This window comes from Coccinella septempunctata, chromosome 4, assembly GCF_907165205.1.
Source record: "Coccinella septempunctata chromosome 4, icCocSept1.1, whole genome shotgun sequence".
Taxonomy (NCBI): domain Eukaryota; kingdom Metazoa; phylum Arthropoda; class Insecta; order Coleoptera; family Coccinellidae; genus Coccinella; species Coccinella septempunctata.
Genome location: NC_058192.1, coordinates 24,082,822 through 24,107,089, shown reverse-complemented (window position 1 = coordinate 24,107,089; position 24,268 = coordinate 24,082,822). Strand labels below are relative to the sequence as shown.

At 34.0% G+C, this 24,268-nt stretch overlaps 1 protein-coding gene across 7 annotated transcripts; it reads left to right on the top strand.

Moving 5' to 3' along the window:
• Window positions 1-2,559: 2,559 nt before the first annotated feature.
• LOC123312085 (inactive hydroxysteroid dehydrogenase-like protein 1) lies at window positions 2,560-23,539 on the top strand. Of its 7 annotated transcripts, none has more exons than XM_044896310.1 (7): window positions 2,560-2,673; window positions 10,971-11,152; window positions 17,465-17,587; window positions 18,088-18,198; window positions 19,797-20,017; window positions 21,333-21,560; window positions 23,332-23,539. In XM_044896310.1, exons 2-7 carry the CDS (start codon window positions 10,978-10,980, stop codon window positions 23,434-23,436), a joined length of 963 nt encoding a protein of 320 aa, XP_044752245.1. In that variant the 5' UTR covers window positions 2,560-2,673; window positions 10,971-10,977; the 3' UTR covers window positions 23,437-23,539. The 7 variants fall into 7 exon arrangements, with proteins under 7 accessions (XP_044752245.1, XP_044752240.1, XP_044752243.1 ...); XM_044896305.1 differs by lacking the exon at window positions 2,560-2,673 and adding an exon at window positions 7,129-7,284 and having other exon boundaries at window positions 23,332-23,538; XM_044896308.1 differs by lacking the exon at window positions 2,560-2,673 and adding an exon at window positions 7,171-7,311.
• The last annotated feature ends 729 nt before the right edge of the window (window positions 23,540-24,268 follow it).

Here is a 24,268-nt window from a genome sequence, read left to right as displayed (position 1 = left end):
AGAATAATAATACATGCCTTATGCTCAAATTGAATATTCCGCTGGAAGTTACGAGTACAAGGTTCTTTTATTATGAAACGTTACGTAAAAAATATGTATTCAATGAACTTGAATAAACAGTAGGGTGTTGACCTACTGGTTCAATATTTCAGTGAAAGCGTTCACTGAATGAATAAATAGAAAGCATTGCAAAATGATTCATTCTTTCCCGACAACCAACAGACTAATTTTTTCAGTTACGTAAGTTTTAACACTTCGGATATGAAATTGGTCATGGATTTCAGGTTTCATCGGGTAATGATTATCGAACTATATACTACTCTTTCATTATTCTTTTGCCGTTTTCTTTATGAGCTTTACAGTATAGAATCAGATCACTCGAACATAACCATATCTTGACATCCCCTTCTTATACTTTCGATCAGATTGTTGAAGTAGCCAAAAACAAACTTAGCCACCCTACCTCACTCCACTCCACTCCACTCCACTCCACTCCACTCCACTCCACTCCACTCCACTCCACTCCACTCCACTCCACTCCACTCCACTCCACTCCACTCCACTCCACTCCACTCCACTCCACTCCACTCCACTCCACTCCACTCCACTCCACTCCACTCCACTCCACTCCACTCCACTCCACTCCACTCCACTCCACTCCACTCCACTCCACTCCACTCCACTCCACTCCACTGCACTCCCCTAGATTTCTCATATTTAGAAAACTGGTGAAAAAAAATCACTTTCAAAGTAGTCTTAAAATATCTGAGATTCCTTCTTAACTTTTGTGGAGCAGTATACCTATATTCTGCTAATAACTAGTCAAACCTATAAGCTCAAGCCACCAGAGATGGTGTTTTTCCTTTTTGAAATCATTTTTGATGATATTATATTTAGTTTAGTGAGGAATAGAAAGAAATAGATAGAAGAGGAAAATATATGTCCTTTAAAAATGAAATCTCTAATTTCCTCATAAAAAAAATTAGAACAATCCTTTGAATATCAAAATCTTCTTATTACTTTTCAGATCGTACTTTTTATTCACAACTGAAATTTTTTCGAATACACTAGAACTTATGACCGTAACGGTCACTAGTTACAGCGCATCTAATATCGAAATCCTTTATTATGTAATCCATGAAGAAATATTTGATAATGATTATAAATAAGGACTATCAAAATATTTTTATATCTTGAAGGAACATAAAAAGCATTCACATTCATTGAAGAATTATAACTGCTGTAAAACGACCATACTGTCGACCATAAATTCTTCAGATAAAGATAGGACCAATGGTTCTCTTTGAGATGTTCTAAATAGTGGATTTCATAATTTCAACAATATTGCGATTATTTCTGTGGATGATTTCACATGCATCACAGAATTCGAACAAGAATAATGCAAAAACTAAATGATTTCAAGCAATTGTTTTTAACTCATCATCATTTAAGTAATCCCATCTCGGACATTCGATTTCCTAACAAGTATCTATTCATGTCTGTGGCGACACGAAATCAGTGAGCTCCCCGAGGAAAAATATTGGAGTTTTGAAAAACCCGTATGCATCAGTTTGCATTCATCAACTACATAGTATTGCTTATGTAACAATATTTTTGGAAAAAATAATCCATTAATTTTTGTGAACTTGAAACATTATTAGACATGTTTCGGATTTTGCGCCCTCATGGAAGTCCCTATTGGCGAAATACCGTTCAATCGATTTGCAGAATCTTTCCTTGATGCCAATTTCTTATCACTGAGCAAGTTTTGCAACGCAGAAAAACATGCTCAGCAATCGCTTGGTGTCAGGTCCGGACTATATACTTCAGGAGAGTAAACCCTGGTACCCAAATTTTCAGAACAATCCTATGATGTGTTCTGCGTAAAAGCATTGAGTTTGATACTCGATGGTAAAAGTCAAATAGGCCACCCAACGTGGAACACCCTGTATCTTTCAATTCTTTTAATTTCAAAAAACTGACCCTTCGAGATAATAATACTAGATACTACCCTGAATAATTGTTATTACTAACTAACACAAATTCTACCTAATTTCTAATATATCTTAATGAACCAACCTAATAAACTCTATTATATTTTCTCTGAGCTGAGGAACCTCTTGATACCAAAATTCATTGAACAATTTGAAATATCACTTAAACTGTTTTTGAGGAAATTTGAACCACTACAATACTTAGAAACGACGAAACAACAAAGATAGTTAAGAAAGAATTGAAATATAGTTGATGCTCACGTTGATTTCCAATTTTATTATAGCCGCATTCAAATCTTCTTAGTCAATTTCTTGTGCATGCTGTTTGAATTCTTTCTGGTGTAACATATTGGCAAACTGCTCCGATTCTGTTGTGTCTAAGTGCCTACAACAAAGGAATAGGTATCACCGAATTAGTAAAGGAGAGACCTTTACAGCAGTAGAATCATATGCAGGGTGTATCAATAAATTTTCTAAAAATGATACCACGAAATGTGAAGAAATTTGTGCTTAGATATAGTCATTTATTTACTAAGGACGAAAAACTGTCTCTTACAGTCGGGCCTGTAAATTGATAGCCGAGGCGCAGCCGAGGATAGCAAGCGGGTGAGACAACATAGACAGTTTTTCCCGAGGTGCATATTACATTCTTTCGTGGACCTCACATATCTTTATAAAAGTAATAAATTACCCGTTTTATGGCCTCATCTAGGTGACCGTAATTGCCACTGCCTGAGCTCTGGTGAAGTGTTACTGTTATCCATATCGCTATCGCTATCCTCTCTTGATTATACTGAACACTAAAATTCAAAGCACACATCTAATTCACTGGTAAAAATCTAGCCGATTTCGTAAAGAATTAATTTGAAAACATCAAATTACATTTATTGTCACAGACACTTATGTTTTCATCAAATTCTGTATTCACAATCTTGAGTCAATCACCTCGGGATCTAATATATTGCTTTGTGATGAATATCCGGACGAAAAGTAAATCAGTACGAAAAGTACTCACCTTCAAAAACAGTCGACTTTTCGTCTAGAGATTACTACGTAAAATGTCATTTTTTGTTCAAGTCAAAAAAAAATTTGCTAATACTACCCATCGTTTATGACTGTCACATTTCGATACCGCAGTTCGAATAGTTTTTGAGAAATTGCATTTGGACTTGACATAACTTATTATTAATATAATTATTAATATAATTATCATTTCACGGACAATAGAAGTCGACTTAAGTATGATATGAGTCGCCGACTTTTGTGTTTCTCTTGTGTTTTTAAATATTTTTTTTCAACTGTTTTCATACTCGTGACATCTTATCTTGATGTCCATTTTACGTCAAAAGTGGCAAAATATATTGTTATGTAAGATCTTTTAGTAGTTAGTCTCGAAGATAATTTAAAAATAATCAAAACCTCCTTCCCTCTGTACCGCCACCAATCGATAAACTTCAGTGTTTCCAAAGGCTATTTTTGACGTCTTCGGCAGGGCAGGAACTTCATCATCAAGAGTTTCAGGTAGCTTGCTCCAAAGATGGAGCATCCTATTGATCAGCTTGATTAGTATGTAGCTGTAATTTTCAGGACGTTTTTCCTATATCTTTATATAAAAAAATAATAAATACGACCTTATGGCTTTATATGACTAGAACATGCTGCTCTTGAGATGTCCGGAAATCTTCTCTTATGAAGTGAAGTGAATGAGATCGTAAATTATTGATATTGAAGGAACAGGCATAGAAAATATTAACGCTCATGGCTCCGAATTCTTTTCTACTCGAATTAGGTCAAATTGAAAATTTGCAATCTCCCTTCACACGAATGATGGACGAATCCCTAGGGAGAGCGAGTTACCTACCGCTGTTCCTATTCCAGGAGATGTGAATCTACCCTAAAAGAAGGCCACCAAACAAGTCAAGCGCACTCAATAATACGACATTTATTTGTAGTATGATTAAATGAAATGATTCGATGTCGTAGAAGTGTACAATAAAAAAAGGAATCTGTTATCTAGATAGAAATATTTTACAACAACTGATTCAAGATCCTGTACCTATTTCCGGAAAGCTGGATAGTTGGAAGTAGACAGAAGGAAAAAAATAATTTATCTGAATTAATGTTGAACTGAAGCTTCGATTTTCAAGCATACAATAAGCAAAAATCTCACAATAGCCTTTGGAATTTGTAATCGCAAAATACAATGTAGAAGTTTCTCAACGTATAGAAAATCATGAGAATTAGTTTGGGACAAAGGTAATATAATATACTACCATTATTTTACTGTCTGTTGCATGCTATCCCAATTCGTTGTTTAAAATTAACTCCGGTGATAATGAAGAGGTTTCAATAAGCAGACGTAATTAACTCCTGACTGTACAGGCTGTCCCAAATTCGATGTCCAATGAGAGGTTCTCTGAAACCAGGAGAGCTATACAGGGTGAGTCTTTTACTCATATAAATATTTTAACAGTAAATTCTTGAGGTCAAAAGAAACACTATTTTCTTTACCATTTTTCCGAATCGGCTCGGTTCAAAAGATACAGGTTGTTTAAAAACCATAAAAAATGTTATTTTCAGTTCTATCACACAAACGGTTTTATCGAATGAAATGAATTTCGGAATATAGTTTTAAATCTATTTGATGAATCTTTTTCGAACACAAGATATACCCCACGTCTTCCAGTATTCTCATTATGACAAATCTGTGAAATTCGAAAAATTGGGTACTTTGGCTGAATGCAACTCTTTTTAAAAGATCCACAGGTGTGTAGTGTCACATATTTAGCTAGTTTTTCTGAAGGTAATTTTGTTTTTCCAGGGGTGACAAAGCTCATTATGAAAACTTAAAATGGTTATATCTTTTTATCAGGGCCGAATCGACAAAAATGGTGTAAGAAGAGAGTGTTCTTTTGACCTCAAGAAATCTACTGTTAAAATATTTGTACGAGTCAAATACTCACCCTGTATATAGAGCAAAACAGATTTCCTCTTTCCGAGTTCTTCTTCAGAGAGATAAAGAATTGCGATACTTTGTTTTTGAGTTATTAGCAAAAATTTAAATTTGGACGATTTCGAAAAATTTTCATAACTTTTTTTCTTTGAAGTTACAGATCTCAAACTTGAACATTCTACAGGCACCTTTTTGAATAGAATCCACTGAGAATATTAAGGCAAGCATAGAAGACGATACGAAGAGTATAGAATCCCCTGAGTATATATTTCCAATAATTGATAAACTGTAGAGTTTTCAGCTACTTATAATGTCTTTACTGCTTGGAAAATGGCGTATATTTATGAAAACTATGATAAATAAGTACGATATTCTTGAGAATATATTTCGCATTGTATCCTGAAAGTAGCCATCTCAGCAGAAAAATTTTAGGTACGGTTGGGAAATAATTTACGAAATTTCGGGTTCTTTCCGTAAATAGGGCGAAAAAATATATAAGCCACACGAGGAAGAGAGAAACCCGAATATAATTCGAACATTTACTGTTGAACCGAATACTCCTTTCTTGTCACAAAATAGAGTCGGAATTGAGTATTTCATGCATGCCGGTTCACAATTTTTCATAATCATTCAACATTTTACGAAATTTTCGAATCAGTCATGACATAATTATGAGCTGAACTAATTACACAATTTTGACAATTTTTGCGAATATCTATATGCTTTGAATTCTATTCTATTTCTCCAATTTGTGCATCAAATTCTATGCCCGCCTTATTGTCATCGATTAAATCAAAGAGAACCTGCAGCAGTACCACAAGCTCACCATAAGCGCACGACTCTACACTTTACAGTAATCCTCTTTTCCCATCTTTTTTCCCTACCCTATATTTAGGTTGAGTGGGTGAAAATTGGTACAATTCGAATAAAACAGTAGACATCTATATATTTTTGAAGTCGCCGATTTTTTTCCAATTCGGAGCAGTCAACTTCATAAAATAAAACTTTGCCTTTGCGAAATTTGGAAGAAGAAGAATTTTTTTAAGATTGTCTCTGGATGCTACGTGAGAAAGTGCCTGTAGAAGGCTCAAGTTTGAGATCTGTAACATGAGAAGCTTTCCAAATAAAAAACGAAGGAAAAAGAGCTCGGTAAGGTGTCATATCGTCGCCCAGATGTCAAAACCTCGTATCTCACTGATTTTGAGATAAGAGTATAATTCTGACTATTAATTCATTTTCCATCGATTCCAAAACCTTGTATATCGATTTAGTGACAGACAGTATTAAACCACTTATCAAAATTTGAACTTAAACAGATAATTAATTAAGATATGAGAAGTTTTCTTCATTTCCTGAAAATTGTGCTTTTTTGAGATATACATGGTTTTCACATCTGAGCGACGATATCTCGAATTTGGGACACCCTATACAATTAAAATTCGAATAGTAATTTCTCATTGGTATTTAGTAGATATTTCGAAGCGACAAAAGCAGCAATTGGAGCTACATAGAACAGAAGATCTAATCATATAACAAGCGTTCAAAAACTTGGTCCCCATGTGGGCTTTGAAATTCTGAGGACGGTTATACTACTTATACTGGGCTTGAAAATTGCTTACGGGCGGGAGACATAATTGATTCATTACTTATTCATCAATAAGTCCTCGAAACTAAGACATTACAAATATTTGGTCAAACTAATAATACTTTCGTTCAGGAACAAAAGCGCAAAACCTGAGAGATCAAATTTTGTTCACGCAAAAGTATTCAAGCATAAAATTTTACCATGGTTCTCTGACACTTCTGCTGCCAAAAATTGATTTGAAGGAGTTAATTCTTCTTGGTGTAACACTTCTGATATGATTGACTAGACCTTCTTGTACAAAGCAGCTGAGGATGAGGTTCCTCTTATATTACATAATCGTCCCTCCAATGTCTACTACTAACCACTTCCTAGATCTCAACAAAATCATCAAAGTCGGTTAAGAACCAGTATCAATCAAGTTGTTCCAGTTTTGAACTAATAATCCATTCAGGAATTCGTAGTTATTAGTTGTTTACAGTTTTTGATCAATAATTATTTTCCTTCTCGTGGAGTTCTTACATTCAGGAAATTTTCCCTATATTCTATCACACACGTGATTCAAGTAATATTACAACATATCTGAAAGTAAAATAAAGTTATGCTAATTGAACAATTATAAATAGGCTGTGTTGCTGAAATCGCAGTGTTATCGGAGAGAATGAGGTGTTTACTTCATTGATATCGGGCAAGGAGTGAAGCTAATTGTTGTGAATTTCTAGTCAGAAGTGATTACGGAACGGAAAGGAAATAGGGTGAGTTCTCTCACCAGTGAAAAGGCGGTCAGTTTTGAATTTCGTTGTTCAATCAATCGTTGTAGTAAGCATATTTCCTTATATTTGTTTAGAATGTTCAGTTATATGTAATGTAGGTCTTCTCACATCTACCAATGAATGAAGTTTTTACCGAATTCGATGGATAAAAATTCCCAAAATATCCCAGAATAGTTCGATCATCCCCTTAGTTCGAAATATGTTCATACTAACTAACAATGAAATTCATTAAATTAAAGAGATATGGGTTGTTTCATGTATTTCATCAAAAACTTTCAATCGGCATAACTCTCGAAAACCTTCATGGATTTTTATAAAACTTTTTAAAAATAACTAACTATTCCTCATTATGACTTGTTGATAGTGCTAATATCATTCCATGATATTAGGGATAAAAACAACAAAAAGCTATTGTCTTCATCACATTAAAGAAGCAAATACTTTGGTAGCTAATATTGCTCGACATCTCGAGATGGCAAGCATCTTCAATGCTTACTTTATTTTCTACCATTGGATAGAGTAAGTGATGAAAATAGTAGATTCCACTTCAGATGAAGGAATTATACTAAGGTTGTGCGAAAGAATTTCTGCATTTCTCCACACTATGTTGAATAGTTGATTGTTATTCCACTTTTTGTGGCTGTCTTTCTTAGGTTTGTAAATAAGGACCATTTCCTAAAAGATATCAGTGAATCCTACATATTTAGTTGTGACGGAGTACTTCTGTGTAGGTACTAACGAGGTAGAAGTAAACACAAAAGCGGCAGTAATACGTATTATAGTACATCGCATACTGCTGAATCAAAGTGCCCCTACATTTACAAAGAATTAATTATTGACTTCCATATAGATTTTTCTACAAGAGAATACAATGAATAATCTTCTTCGAACATATTTATTCGTCTATGGTGTAATGATGAAACAAACACATCAAGAAGAACTGGTGCTTACACAATCTATAATTCCGGGTGAAATCTTGCAGTTGTTCAAAAACATTCGCTCCTATTAAAGACCAATGGCAAGGATTCACGTAATGTTTTTATAAATGGCGATACTACACACTACACTACAATGTGCCCAAAGTATCATTGTCCCAAAGTATCATTGTGCCGCACTGCCCTATTCATCAAATTTTCAAGAATCTAAATGAATATATCAATATGGTATGAACCATTGAATATCGGGAATTTTCAATTTATTATAAAGACGAACCTGAGAATCTCAGAATAATGTATTGATCCATATTATAGAACATTAGCATTTTTATTTTTCCTGTGATATCTACTACCAATTTATCGTATTTGTAATTCCTCACAACAATCTACTGAGTTTCAATCTTGCAAATATATGAAGCGGTCTACTCAAAATTGATTGAATGAAAAAAGCATTCATTTTTAATCTCACATGGAGAAATATTGTGACGTTTTAAAATGTAAAATTTGGTATTTTTAGGACATGAAAATTTCTTAGGCTCTCTTGTACAGGGTGGGCAAAATTGGTGATACCTTGACTACAACTTTTTAACCCAACGAAATAGAGGAAAATGAATGACACATTACGTTCGTCTGTTTTCGAGAAACTTGTAATGCCATCAACTCCATTCCACTATCTTCTTCTGTTTTCGAGTAATATTAGGCCAAAATTGAAATTTGGGTGATTTGAACTTTGGTCATTATCTCCGTTTCTGTTTGTGCTAGGTTGTTGAAATAAAACATTATGGAGACACCTTATTGATTGCGATCCAGTGGTGTACTATGAATTTTTCCAACAGGTTCATTTGCAGAGCTATAACATAAAGTTATGTTTTTTCGAATAAAAATAGTTTAAAACGAGGTTTAAAATGACTTAAATCGCCATTTTTTTTCTCGTTTCAGAAATACGAGTATATATTGAAAAATTCTTAGCCTACTATAAAACCAAACAAAATTCCAATGTCAAAATATTTTATTGCTCAACATATGTTCTTCTTTATTGGATACATTTATTACAGCGAACCTACAAAGCCTCTAGACCTTTCAAAAAAACTGTTCTTGCTCTGCAAACCAGACCTCCACAGCTTTTGTTACTTTCTCGTTGGAAGAAAATGTACGACCTTCTAAACTTTTTTTTCAGTTGAGGGAAGAGATGATAGTCGGATCATCATCACCAGCCAAATCTGGTGAATAAGGGGGGTGTTCTAGTAATTCAAAGCCTAAATCACGAATTTTTTGCATGGCAACATGAGATTTGTGTGCAGAGTCATTTTAAACTACTGTTTTCATAAAAAAACACATCCTTATGTTATAGCTCAGCAAATATACCTGTTGAAAAAATCATAGTACGCCACTGGATTTCTATCAAAAAAGTGTCTGAAATCTGTATAATGTTTTCATTTCAACATCCTAGCACAAACAGAAACGTAGATAATGACCAAAGTTGAAATTTTAATTTTGGCCTATAACTTGAAAACAAAAGAAGATAAAGGAAGGTATAGTTACAGGGTAGGCAAAATTGGTGATACCTGAACTACAACTTTTTCAACCCAACGAGATAGAGGAAAATGCATGGCACATTACCTACGTCTTTTTTCGAGAAACTAATAATGCCATCAACTGCATTCCTCTATCTTTCTTTGAGTTATAGGTCAAAATTAAAATTTCAATGTTGGTCATTATCTCCGTTTCTGTTTGAGCTAGGAAGTTATTGAAAACGGTAGAATGATTTAGTTAAGAGACCTTGTATGTAGAAGAGTTGAAGAATTCTGATGATATAAGAAATTTAAATAAGTACTAGATAATTAAGTATACAGAAATGAATCAAAGCTTTTTTCATTTGAATGGTTATATGATTTTGCACTTCAAATAATTAGGTTAGGTTAGGTCAGTATCTCCGTTTCTGTTTGAGCAGGGAAGTTATTGAAAACGGTAGAATGATTTAGTTAAGAGACCTTGTATGTAAAAGAGTTGGAAAATTCTGATGATATAAGAAATTGTATAATTGTATTGGATAATTAAGTATGCAGAAATGAATCAAAGCTTTTTTCATTTGAATGGTTATATGATTTTGCACTTCAAATAATTAGGTATTTCAATACCTTAAACGAATAATTGTTTATTCCCTAGAAATTACTTTTTTCGGGTATAGATTTTTCAGTATCTCTAAAAAATTTATGGGACTAGGTTTGAATTTCGTTGTGAATTGTTCTATTATCAGTTTTTGTCGATTGACTTCGCAAAGTAGAATAACTTGGCGTAAAAGTAGTTAATTTAATCGTTTGGCATTGGCCAGTCTTATCACAGATTAATTGAATTCAATAAAATTTGTTTTGTTAACCATGAAAGGTCTGGATTGGATCATTTTATCATCGAGAGTTCGAGCTGTTATTACTATTACGTGAGTTTTTCTAGTGTCGTTCTAGGTCTTTTCATTAGGAAGTTAGCAAACACATCTTTATCGTAACTAATTTGTGAATTGAAAATGACTAATATAATTCGTTGATTTTTTCAAATGCTTATTTTTTTGTTGGGAATTGTTATTCGTATTTGAATTCATTCACATCGGACTTTTCCAGTAAACCAGCATCTATTCCATGAATTGAAATGAAATCGATTTTGATATATCCATCGCATAACAACTCGTATTATTGCTACATTATAGTTATTCACACAGTAATTCGTATTTTTTTTCAGATAAACGATGTTTTGCAATATCTACACATTGGCTTTGGCCCTACTGGGTTTCGTTGTTCTACTAAATTTTTTGTACATCAATTTTTGGGGCCTCCTACAACTAGCTCACTCTATTCTGGCACCATATTTCATCGCTCACGAGGAAAACACAACATTGGCAAAAAAATACGGCTCATGGGCATGTGAGTATAGTTTCCTGCATATACTCGTATATATTTTATAAACATTTTATATATATATATATATTATATATATTGCTAACGCTCGGAAAATTACAGTTGGTATGTTCGTGAATCACGGTGTGCAGTAAATCGTAATAAGGCCACTAACAATAATTCAGAAGTTGTTGAAATTATTGCGGCATTAATATAATTGAACAGCTAGTAGGCCAGCCATTATGCATAAATATTTTAACAAAGCATTAAACATGTCTTGCAATAACAATAGCATCTGTTGGATAAGCATGTCTCATTACGAGAATAGTATCAGATGGATACCTAAAGATACAACATTTTTGTTTTTAATTTTATATGTGACATGTGATGAAACACATAAGACTATTTTTGTTCTTGAAAATTTTTATATATGATTTGATATGCTTGATTAAATCAACTATGTTCTGTATTGGAAGATTAGCAGTTTTTTCACTTTTTCTTGAATATCTCCGAAACTATGAGGTTCAGCGCGAATAGGATGTCCACCACTCGTTAACTATGAATCAAAAGTAAAAGAATTTCCCTATTTGTCTTGAAAAAATATAGGCCAAAACGGCTGAGTGTCGGATTTTCAAGGTGTTGAAAACAAAAAACAAAAACAATGGTTCAATTTACATTTTCAGTTTTAATACAACAGTCATCTTTACGAAAATTGCTCCAATACGTCTGATGTACGCTTCTTAGTATCAAATTTTCGAGTTAACAGTTTGAACGAATAGGAAATAAGAAATAAGAGGATATATTGAAAAATTCTTAGCCTAGTATAGAACAAAATTTCAATGTCAAAATATTTTATTACTCAACATATTCTCCTCTTAATTGGATACATTTATTACAGCAAACCTGCAACGTCTTTTGACCTTTCAAAAAAATGTTTCTTCTTGCTCTGCAAACCAGTTCTCCACAGCTTTCATTACCTCCTCGTTGGAAGAAAATTTACGACCTTTTAAACTTTTTTTCAGTTGATGAAAGAGATGATAGACGGATGGAGCCAAATCTTGTGACAAAGGGGGGTACCTATTCTAGTAATTCAAACCCTAAATTACGAATTTTTCGCATAGCAACATGAGATTTGTGTGCAGGGGGACTTGCAAAAACAAATCACCTTTGGTTAGCTTTTTGCGTCTTTTCTCTTTAATTTTTTCCCGTGTAGTAGTCATCAGTAATGTCGAAGAGTAATCTCCGGTTATTATTCTGCTCTTATCCAAAACATCATGATTACTTCATGGCAATCCCAAAAAACTGAAGCAAGAACTATTCTAGCAGATTTTTTGACACGAAACTTCTTAGGTGTTGGAGAACCAGAGTGTCGCCATTCCATCGACTGTTGCTTTGTTTCTGGATCGTACCCTTGCACGCTATTGGTCGAACATCTGGGGATCCATTTTGCAGCAATTTTTCTCATGTCCAAATTGACGTGAACTATTTGATGAAATGCGTTCGTATGAAATATTCAGTGCTTCAGATATCCGTTTTAGCCCAATTCGACGGTCTGTTAAAATCATGTCACGAACTGCATCGATATTTTCGGTTATTGACACAGATACTGGCCTTCTAGATCGGTAATCATCTTCGATGGAAAATTTACCTCTTTTGAAGCTTGTAGTCCAATTTTTCACGGTCGCATACTAAGGACATTGATCAGCAAGGGTATTAAGCATATCTTCGTAAATCTGCTTACCTCTTAACCCTTAACTTAAATACAGGTACTTGATGATGGCTTGATTTGGGGGCCAGATCCTTAGAAGGGTGGATCTGCATTCGAGAACTTGCAATTGTCCACTACGAAAGATCTTGGCTATCCCTCGAGAGTTTTATTGTACAATCCGTCCAGGCGTTTTATTCATTATTCCTCAAAAAAGCTGAGACTGAGAACCATCTCAATCCTGTTTATCCTCCACCAACATAATCACCAAAAAAATATGAAAAACCATTTATACAAAGGATTCATTTGTTGCCTACTGTCTTTTTGATACGATCATCAGTACCTACCTATGAAGTAAACTCTTTTGTCAAACATTTTCTATTCAAATGAAAGAAAAAGCGCAAATTCGAACATCAATTTTGTAACTTGAGTGGTGGCGAAAAGGCTTTTCATAGAAGTATAATGTTAGAGAAATGAAAATGTTATAAAGATCAACCCGCATTTCTCTTTACCCTTCATTTCAAAAGATTGAGGCCCTAACCAAGCTTTATTAGAACCAATTTAGTGATTCCTATCTACAGTTATACGAAAATGTACAGGGTGGGCTCTCTCAAACGAAACAGCTTAGGCTGGAAACGCACCGGATGCAACATTTTGTTGCGAGACGTTGCGCATCATTTTGTCTCGCAACAAAATGTTGCAAGCTAAAATCTAACTATCTTTCGCTTGCAACATTTCGGTTGCAACAAATTTTTCCTACTGTATTTCTGAAGTTTGACAGGATCACACGTATTTCGACTTTCGTGTTTTCGAGGTGAATTAATTTGTATACGATAGAAAATGGACCCGAATATCCTTATATGGCAATTTCTTCATTTACTGGAACCTGAAAAGAAGATTCGGATACATACTTTAAACAAAAAAAGAAACATACTGGGATTCATTGGAGAGCTCAGGAATGATCCAGAGAAATTTTATAACTATTGCCGAATGAACATCGCAACTTTCGACCATCTTTCGAGTTTAATCAAAGAAAAAATTCGCAAGCAAGATACGAATTATTATTATTATTCATATTATAATTATTATTCATAATTATTATTATTTCGGAGAGTTTGGAGGTCATGAAGACTATTGAGAAATGTCCTATAGTATATAACATTACTACCAAGGTAAGAGGGTTTTACCTCCTTGAGCCAGTCAAACCCGTTACCTTGCGTGTATTGTTTTATATTTTATTTGTTTCTCATTTGTGAAAAGGTTAGATAAATTCCAAAAAAATCTCAATAATTTGTCGCAAATGTCGTAAGCTATAGAAGCGTTGCCATGAACATGTCTGTTTATTTTTCTTTACATTTGTTTTGGCGAAAGCGAAAATGAATGTACCAAAAGAAATTATTCAGGCAGCCAGCAGTGTAGCTTCAAGTTTATTACCTGCAAAATCAGCTTTAAGGTACGAGCGAGAATACGACGACTTCAAAAAGTGGAAAAACAAAAATAGTGTGATTGGGGTAACTGTTTTGTTGGTCTACTTGAATCAACTATCAGCTATATTCAGCCCTAATACTTTATGGGCAAAATGGTCTATGCTGAAAAGCTGCTTGGAAATGAAAGAGAATGCCCCTGTTCGCAGGTTTGTTTTCCTTAAAAAATTTATTGAAAAATATGACGTTTAGTTGTCATTTGCAGATTTCAAAAGGTAATAGCGTTTCTGAAACAAAAAATGAGCGTTATACGCCAAAAAAGGCTAAGGTATTAAGTGAAGAAGAGGCTGAACAATTTCTTTTACATGCTCCTGATGACCAGTGATTGCTGGCGAAAATTGTAACAATATTTGGGATTTTTGGATGTTGTCGATGTGACGAAATTCTCTCCTTAAACATGAATGAAGTAGAAGATATGGGAAAATACGTTATTGTGACATTGCGGCAAACAAAAAATTTAACAACAAGAAGATTCACCATAACCGATGATGGCTGCAGCTTCAAGCCCTGCATGTTATACAGAAAATATGTAAATCTTCGGCCTCCTGGAACAGAAAGCCTAAGATTTTTTTCGACATACCGACATGGAAAGTGCATTTCCCTTAATGCTGGCCAGCACACTATTGGTGGTGTCCCAAAGCAAATAGCGAAATATTTAGGTTTAAAAGACCCAAAGTTATACACCGGCCACTCTTTTCGCAGAACTGGAGCCACTATGGTTGCGGATTCGGGTGGAGATATTTTAGCACTAAAGCGTGCAGGAGGGTGGAAGACCACCGAAATTGCGATGAGTTATGTCGATGATTCGGTCAACAAAAAAATCGAAATGTCTAGCAAATTATTTGGTAGTAAGGAGAGTACAAATGTTCTGCAGTCCTCGAGTTCAGCAGTTTCTGAGTCAACAGATGGTTCATCATCATCAGTATCAACTCTTTCATCATCAAAAATCTGTGTTACTGGAAATAACAATTGTACCATGATTTTCAACATATATGACGACAAAACAAAATTTTCTAATGTAAATAATACTACTAACTTGTAAAAACTTTGCAAGATAACTGTCAGTTTTACAAGTTAGTGACTTTCTTGATTAATATTGTGTTTTTGGAAACTGACGTTTACAAATGAGAAACAAATAAAAACATTAACTGCACTGAATAGTACAGGTAAAAATTTTCTTGCATTGGTGACGCAATGAGATACAGTATGCCTCATAATGTAAAAGCAAAAAGTGACCTAAATCAACTATTGACTAAAGTATAGTTTGTATTATTTCTACTCATCATCTGGACAACAGAACTTCGATCAATAGATCAATCCTCTAGTATGTTGCAAGGTGAATGTTGCAACCTCTTCGGCAGGGCTGCTTCGCCTTTTTGTTGCGAAACGTCTCGCAACAACTTTCTTCCCATTTCATTCTGAAGGAAACGAGAAGCTTGCAACATCTCGAAACAAAATGTTGCATTCGATCAGTTCGAACCTTCGGTAGAGCACCTACTAAATTTGATGCGAAACACCTCGCAACATCTCGCAACGTCTCGCAACGTTTCGAACGTTGTTGCAAGCGGTGCGTGCCGTCCCATTTGATTCTGAAGAAAATGCGGAGCTTGCAACATCTCGCAACATCCCGCAACGTCTCGCAACAAAATGTTGCATCCGGTGCGTTTCCAGCCTTATTTCCACGAAATGCTCGGACCAATATTCAGCATATTCCATGTTCTCAATTTAATCCATTCGTTATCGAAATATTCGCATATTAATTTTGTACAGTAGATACTGGTCATTCCATTGAACATGCTTTGTGTGAATCTATCACAATTTCACTGATTTATTCCCTGCATGCTTTCAATGATAACTGTCATACACCAAATATCAAAACATAATGAAATATTTAAAATTCCATTGGCTTGACGGAAAAGCCAATGAGGTTCAAAATTTAAATGTAAATGAATTAAATAAAAAATAATTAGATATTTTGAACTCAAGATAAAAAGCTTTTCAAATGAGGTATATTGCTCACCCCACATATTTCCAATTCAATCAAAATTATTGTGGTTGTAACACTAATGGCCAATTGAAGTGAATAACTGATCAAAAACTATTCCAAATCATCCAACATTCGAAAATCAAAGGGGATAGATTTAAAAACCCAGAAAACTTGATCGAATCGAGATTTATTTATTTTTAGTCATTGCAAACCTTCCTACTATAGAAATAAAATCCTCCGATCAAATTGCACAAACCTAATATGCGCGCAATCATTGGATAACCAATTTTTTGAAGAAGAATCCGTTTAAAAGGTCGAAGTAAAGAATATTCTTTACTTTCGTTTCGCTTCAGGACTTAGACATGGATGAGATGTACCACAAGAATTTCATCGAGCGGTTAGTGAAAGTTCAATGCAGCTTGTTATGAAATAACTGCACGAGACAAGGAGATTAAGGATAAGGTTAAGACAATATTGCACATTTCTAGAGGCTATTGCGCTCTGTTTATAATAGCACTCGATTAGGAGGATATTAGGATTAATGACACAGACAATGCGGATGTGAAAACTAACCGATTATTTTAACAGTTCTCATGTGAATATACTTTTCAATTATTGGTTCAGTACAAAACTACATGTCTTCGATGTGCTCTTTTTTTTTATTATCGTAACCCAACACGTTTTTTTTTATGGAAATGAATTATAAAGAGAATTTTACTATATAGTACATTTGTGAATGATTTCACAAGCATGCCACTTAGACCACATTTTGTGGTGATTCTGGAAGACAAGATGAACGATATACAAGAAATGTCCACTTTCAAACACAAAAAACAGGTACCTACATAGGTATGAAAATTTCATAGAGTACTCAACATAGGCTACACTGGCTACAGAAAAAGCCAACCTTGTTATAGCAATCATTTATAAAAACCCTGTATTATGGAAAACATACAATCAGTATAAGCTACACTACTCTTTACAGCAGAACCTTTAGTAATTGCTTAGTTCTGTGATCGTTTCCAAAGTGGATACGGTTTGCAACGCTGATCTTCCTGCCTAGACCTCATATACCACTTCTTAAAATAAATCTACTTACTATGAATTATTGATATCTTTTCACATTCATACTATAATACTAATGGCAAACATTTTCTTTTCAGTAATAACAGGAAGCACAGATGGCATTGGGAAAGCATATGCTACAGAACTTGCTAAGAGAGGCATTAACTTGATACTGGTAAGCAGAAATAAAGAGAAATTGGAGAATACTGCCAGAGAAATTGGTGAGTATAGATATAGATAGATGGGTATTGATCACTTTTTGATTCATAATCAAGGATAGCTAGAAAACTGAAAAATAATTGGGGTTTGCTTAGTAAAAAACTTTTTAACGCCATCCGTATTCAAGAAGAAGGCGTTTAAGAAAAGAAAGTACAAGAAAGAAATGCCCACAATCTCAATTCTTTAATATGTATTATTCCTTCCTCATTTTCGCGACAAAAACTTTTTTATGCACATAATCCAACTAATTAATGATAATAATTAATAACTTCATCATTATTTTATAGTATATATATGATTTTCAAAAGAACGTATTGTGTGAATCCAAACTGTATTGCGTTTTCCAGGAATTAATCGTGGACAGAAAATGTTACTATTCTGCGAAAAGTCCTTTCCTTTGAATGAATTCATTTATTCATTACCTACACTTTAATTCTCGGAACAATTACCGATTTTTTCGCGAAAATAAATAGATTTGATCATCTCAATGTTTTTTTTTCAGAATCAAAATATTCAGTGAAAACAAAGATAATCACTGCAGATTTCTCACAAGGAGTGAAAGCAATAGACATCATCAAAAACGAACTGGGAAGTATTGAAATAGGTATTTTAGGTGAGTTTCTTCAAGTTTCAAAGATTATGAATTTTTTCTTCAGCCAATGATTACACAATCAATATTATATCGGTTATTATTATACTATGGAGTACCTACTGAGTACACCATTTTCCCGACCATGTGGTCTTGCGAACGAAACCTTTTCACTCGCCTGCGGTCGCTTTTCGATTTGTTTAACATTCGATGACTGCTGGTAGCAGATTATGGAGTTACTGTATAATCTTTGCAGAAAAAGTAAGGTTTTGGTTCAGTCTTTGCGAGACAGATGGCGCATCGTGATGAGAATTGAAATAATTTCTCAAAACGTCATTCCGTTTTCGTTTAAGACCTTATCCTCCGGTTAAACTATGTTATTATTACCCATTCAGGAGAATTATACCCAGGAATCGTTACAGAAAATCAAAGATTTGGAAATTAAAGTCAAAATAATGTGCAAAAAAAAACTTCTTCGTGTTTGGGTTTTGTCAGAATCATCCTGGGACGATCCTAGAACTATCCAAATTCGGTACTTGAGAACTGATGTGGGGTATTTTCGACGCATGTCCATGACGAGAAATTGTTGATAACAACCTAACCTAACCTTAATTTTTAAACAGGTAATCAGAAGATGAACCAAGTTTTGTTTTTAAAGTTCCAATTTTCATTCTTCTGTTTTCATTAATTTTGCGAATTATGGAGTTCATTCATTTGTTTGATAGTAATAGTTCTTCATCGTCCTCTTCGAACAGTGATGAAGAGTTCCTTGCCGAATTTGATTAAAATATCGTACCAAACTTGTTGATTCTTTTAATTTTATATTAGAACTGATAGTATCCTAAAAAGGATGGTTACGTTGAGGAGACGTTCCAAAAGAATTTCAATAAGATATTTTCAACAAAAGAATTTTTACTATGGATGGCAAAAGACCCTTGAGGAGTTTCCAAATAAACACATATAACAGAGATTGAGATTTAAATCTTTTTCATATTTTACGCGCCATACATGACGTTTCGATGTTTAGCGTTCGGATTTTCATAAAATGAGAACCATCCTCGAACAGTTCTAGGATTCGATGCTAGGGCGCAACAGTTCGCGCAGTTCTAGATCAATTCTCGGACTGTCCGAAATTCGAACCCGAATACAGCTACTGTCTGAATTTTGGACATTTTCCTTATTATAAATAAAAAGTAGTTTTTAACTTGTTCATGGTATATTTTCATTGACAAGTTAGAGGCACTAGAGTTTCGTAAGTAGGACAAGTAGGTACATAATTTCATTTGATGATATTGTTCATCGTACTGAATGTAGAAAATGCGTTGCTTCGGTGGGACAACCGGACAACATCATGTTGCGTGTCGAAATCGTGTTGCTGTAGCGTCTTTGTTGCTCCGCTTGGATAGAACGAGGCCCTAACAGAACACACTAAATGTGTTATGTTAAACCCATGCTGGATTAGTTATTTTTTTTTCATTCAACTTATAATGAACTCATGATGCATGTAACTGCTTTAGATCAAGCTGCTGAGCATACATGATAACCTATTTGCTTCTCTTACAAACGAGTACTCTAAATAATTTTCATGCAAAAAAGTAAACCTTTCCCTTCCTGATTTCTAGTGAACAATGTTGGAAAACAATACGAATATCCGATGTATTTGGAAGAAGTGCCAGAGGAGGATCTATGGGATATAGTTAATATCAACGTTGGAGCGGTTACTATGATGTGCAGAGCATTTATTAAGGATATGAAAAAAAGGGGAAGAGGCGCTATAGTCAATGTTTCCTCAGGATCAGAATTACAACCCCTGCCTTTCATGACTGTATATGCCGCAACTAAGGTAAAAAGCTTTCAAAAAAATCAAGTAATTTTTTTGTACGGCAATATCATCAAGAACAAATACACCGAAAAAAATTCAGCATTGAAAAAACGTTTTCGTTTGCCAATTTCTAATTCTTTTTCATCTAATTCTTTATGAAAGAATATAGTCATTTGTGAAACCAGTTGGGAAAAGCATTATTTTTCGTAATGAAAGCGGAGCTATTTGCGCAAAAGAACGCAAAATACGAAAAATAGTGGTTCCCAACGTGTTGCACAAAAAAAAATCTAATTTGGACTAGGATATGTGGCTATGAATTCGAATTAAAAGCAGCAGAAACATCTAAACAAGCGTCCCTTGCAGATTATTTTTCAAATCATCTAGTGACGGAAATATTTAATTTTCAACTCCGTTACTATAGAAGCAAGTAACTTTTCATCATCAATTACTTTTCGTAATTTGTTACGAAAAGTAAAACGTTTCAAAACGTCACTTAGTTTTGAAAAGTGTCAATTTATATGTCAAAATTAGAAAAAAAATTTTTGCACATTCGTATAAAATAATTTCAAATGAATGGAAGCTATGCCAATATGTTATCAATGCTAGGAATTTATTTTCACATTCTCGATTCATTTTTCCCAATAGAAATTCATATCCAAATATTTCTCCAGTTCACAGAGTTTCACAGAGAAAGTTTGCTTTTTATTGTAATCATAGAAAAATTGTCAGATGCTGCCGTAAGGTACATGGAACTGAGTTAAGTTCAAAATAATCTTCAATGTGGAGTGTTGCCGTCTTAGATTAACTTTAATATAGACGTTTTTAACAATGGTTGTTTGAATCGAATAGCCCCCACTTGCCAAGCACCCAAATAATTCCATTAAAGTTCAAAATAATGGCATAATCGGCATGGTATATTCCAATCTAGTTAAATCCAAATGAAATCTGCTTCAGCACAATGAGTCGCCAGGCAATTCCATACATAATTCGATTCATTCGTGATCATTCATTGTCGAATAATATATTGTAGTTGATGATGGGTTTAAAGGTCTTGAAGGGTTAAAGAATACCACTTTAATAAAACGCCGACAGTTTTGGTCTACATTTAGACCATCTTCAGGGCTATTATTTCTAGGTTTTCCGTGTTCTTACGTATGAATTCGAGGAACATCACGGTGCAGTGATGCACTGCATATAGACCGAAACTGTCGGCGTTTTATTAAATTGGTTTTCTTTAACCCTTCAAGATCTTTGAACCCATCATCAACTTTCACACTGAGGTCATCAGCTACATACTTATTGTCGAATATTTTATTCGATATTCTTATTTTTGCAGGCTTATATAAAAAGTTTCACAACTTCTCTTCGATATGAATATGGTGAATATGGCCTGACAATTCAACACCTCAGTCCATTTTTCGTGAATACAAAAATGAATAGATTCTGTGAAAGGTTCCAGAAGACAACCTATATTGTGCCAGATGCCGAGATGTATGCAAGGTATGCTGTATCTACTCTGGGCAAACAGGATAAATCGACAGGTTACTGGTGTCATGGGGTGCAGGTAATATTGGATTACTACATTATTTTTATTAGCTATTACTGCACCTATTATATTAGGAATCGCGACATATTGATTGAATATTCAAGGTCTTCACACAAAAGTTGAAGTTATTTATTATAAATGATCTTCTTTATAACTTTATCCATCTACGATACGATACAGCAAACGAACCCAGTTGTGTGAATCCAGAATAACCTTACTACCCTGTCAGCAGGCGCTTATGTGAATTGCGCCTCCTTTTTATATCTTGGTTCAGAAAAACACTGAAAAGATTTATATTCGAAAATATATAATGAAGAAAGTGAAAATTCGAGTTCAATGGGGTAACCATGTCATCTCTGTGAAGAAAAAAGGGTTGATAGAAAAGCCCACTAATTACCTAATCATCCTCAGCAATAAAAGATATTTTCATTTCTGACCAATTGGTGTTGGCAATTAAAAGAACTCAGCTACTTTCACCGCTCGATAAGGGTGCGAAAAAACCTCCTCAATTATAGTATACAAGAAAAATCGAGTAATTTAAATTATTCGAGTATTTTTCTGAGTAATTACCGAAGGTTATTTTCAAGGTTTCAAGAAAATCTTTTTATAATTGTGGAAAGTTTTTGTTAAGGTGTTCCACTTTTCTTCTGTTTATTTTGTTTGTTATTTTTACTATTGTTTACTCTTTGTTGAAAATGAAAGAAGGCCCTTGAATGTATTTCGACCCTTATAATTAGATCTTATTTTTCTATTTGCTACAAATTTTCCAATCTATCCTAACTAATGGGCTCCATGAAATACTCCAAGATCTGCCTATAACGGAATCAATTCAATCTGAAGTCCACAAATTCATACTGAATTTTGATTATGTGATCATCATATTAAGACATATTGGGTACAAGAGAAGTTCCAGAGGCTTACCACATAAATGATCACTTACAGGGTGAGTGTTTGACTTGTAGAAACATTTTAACATTATTTCTTGAGGTCAGAAGAAACACTTTTTTTTTGACATTTCTTCCGTATCGGCTAGGTCTGAATGATACAGATTGTTGAAAGGCCATAAAAAAAAATTATTTTTAGTTATATCTCACAAACGGTTTTGTCGAATGAAATGAATTTCGGAATATAGTTTTTCATTTATTTGATTAATCTTTTTCGAACTCAAGTTATCACCCACGTCTTCCAGTTTTTTCATTATGACCATTACGTACCATAAGAGTAGATACCAAAAGTTCAAAGAACCCAACTCTTGAAACTACGTTGGACACTATCCAATGAATATTTGATCATTTTGTAAAATGAAAGTATTCTTCATATTTTCACAAATTAAAAATATCTGTGAAATTTGAAAAATTGGGTACTTTGGCTGAATACAACTCCGTTTGAAAGATCCACAGATGTGAAGTGTCACAGATTCAGCTAGTTATTCTGAAGGTTATTTTGTTTTTTCAGGGGTGACACAACTCATTATGAAAACTTAAAATGGCCACCTTTATCTTTTTATCAGGTCCGAACCAAGAAATTAGAAGAAGTGTTTTTTTACGTCAAGAATCTACTGTTAAAATATTTGTACGACTCGAAGACTCACCTTGTATATTCGCAACTCGTGTCTGTGATTAGAACTATCTGAATTTTACAGCAATGATATGAATGTTCCAGTAATTATTAATTCTTCACCTCAATATAGCTTTCCAAAAATTAAGGTTGAATGAAAATTATGAGCTGGATTATTGAAATCTGGAATATGTTTCAATCTAAAAAATTCATATCTGTATTTTTTTTTCAGTACTTCCTCGCTGAGATAGCCCCAGAATGGCTCAGGATGCATATTGGTGGTCAAATGAATAAGTTTTTGAGAAATGAATATCTGAACAAAATCAAGAGTTCCTGAAGTTTAATGGATAATTGTGTTGATATTTCATTCCGCCATCTCCAAGAGATATAGAACCTTTAAATTATTTATCGTCATCACTGAGTGTACATAGTTGAATTCGAATAACTTTAAACTTCTTTGGATAACTGCAAAACTCAATTGAAGTTTTTTGTGAAGGATGTGTACTTCCACTAGAATAATTGTAAACCCAGATGATATGAATCAATCAAATGGAGATTTTAAGACTAACACGATATATCAGATTGTTCGTTTCTAAGTTTCTGTTTGTTTTCAAAATACTGCAATTGAATTCGATAAATTCTCATATCATATAATGCCTCGTTCCAGAATCGCATCTTTTCCATCTTTTTCATCTGTTACGTCAATACCGTCCAATCAGAGCGTAGATCTACGTCTATCTACGAATCAGAGCAAAGTCTGCTCGCTCTCTTTCCTCCGAGATGTAATTCTGGAACTCTACATATGTAGAACATCTTATGTAATGCTTCTGAGTATGCTCGCGATGCTGAATGACTTTGTTCTGCATAGCATTGCTATCAATGAAGCACAATTTTATTTTATCAAGTCATCTGCAACGTATAATACCTAAAAATGTTTACCCTTTGGTGATACTATTATAAGTTTATGTTTTTCATTCAATTCACTTTTCTGTTACATGAATCATTGGCCAGATAACAGAAAATAATTATTTTCCCAAAAGTTCTGGAAAACAAAGGGTTATTTTTATATTCAGTCAAATTATGTAAAGAATTCACATTGAACTTTACAGTCAAATCCCTTTTGAGGATTGAATTGAATACATCATGATTCATTTTATTATTAATGTTTG

Coding starts and splice junctions, on each gene's coding strand:
- LOC123312085 (XM_044896310.1), top strand. CDS start 10,978: ATGTTTTGCAATATCTACACATTGGCTTTGGCCCTACTGGGTTTCGTT. Junction 11,153..17,464: donor AAAATACGGCTCATGGGCAT/GTGAGTATAGTT, acceptor TTTTCTTTTCAG/TAATAACAGGAAGCACAGAT. Junction 20,018..21,332: donor CTGTATATGCCGCAACTAAG/GTAAAAAGCTTT, acceptor TTATTTTTGCAG/GCTTATATAAAAAGTTTCAC.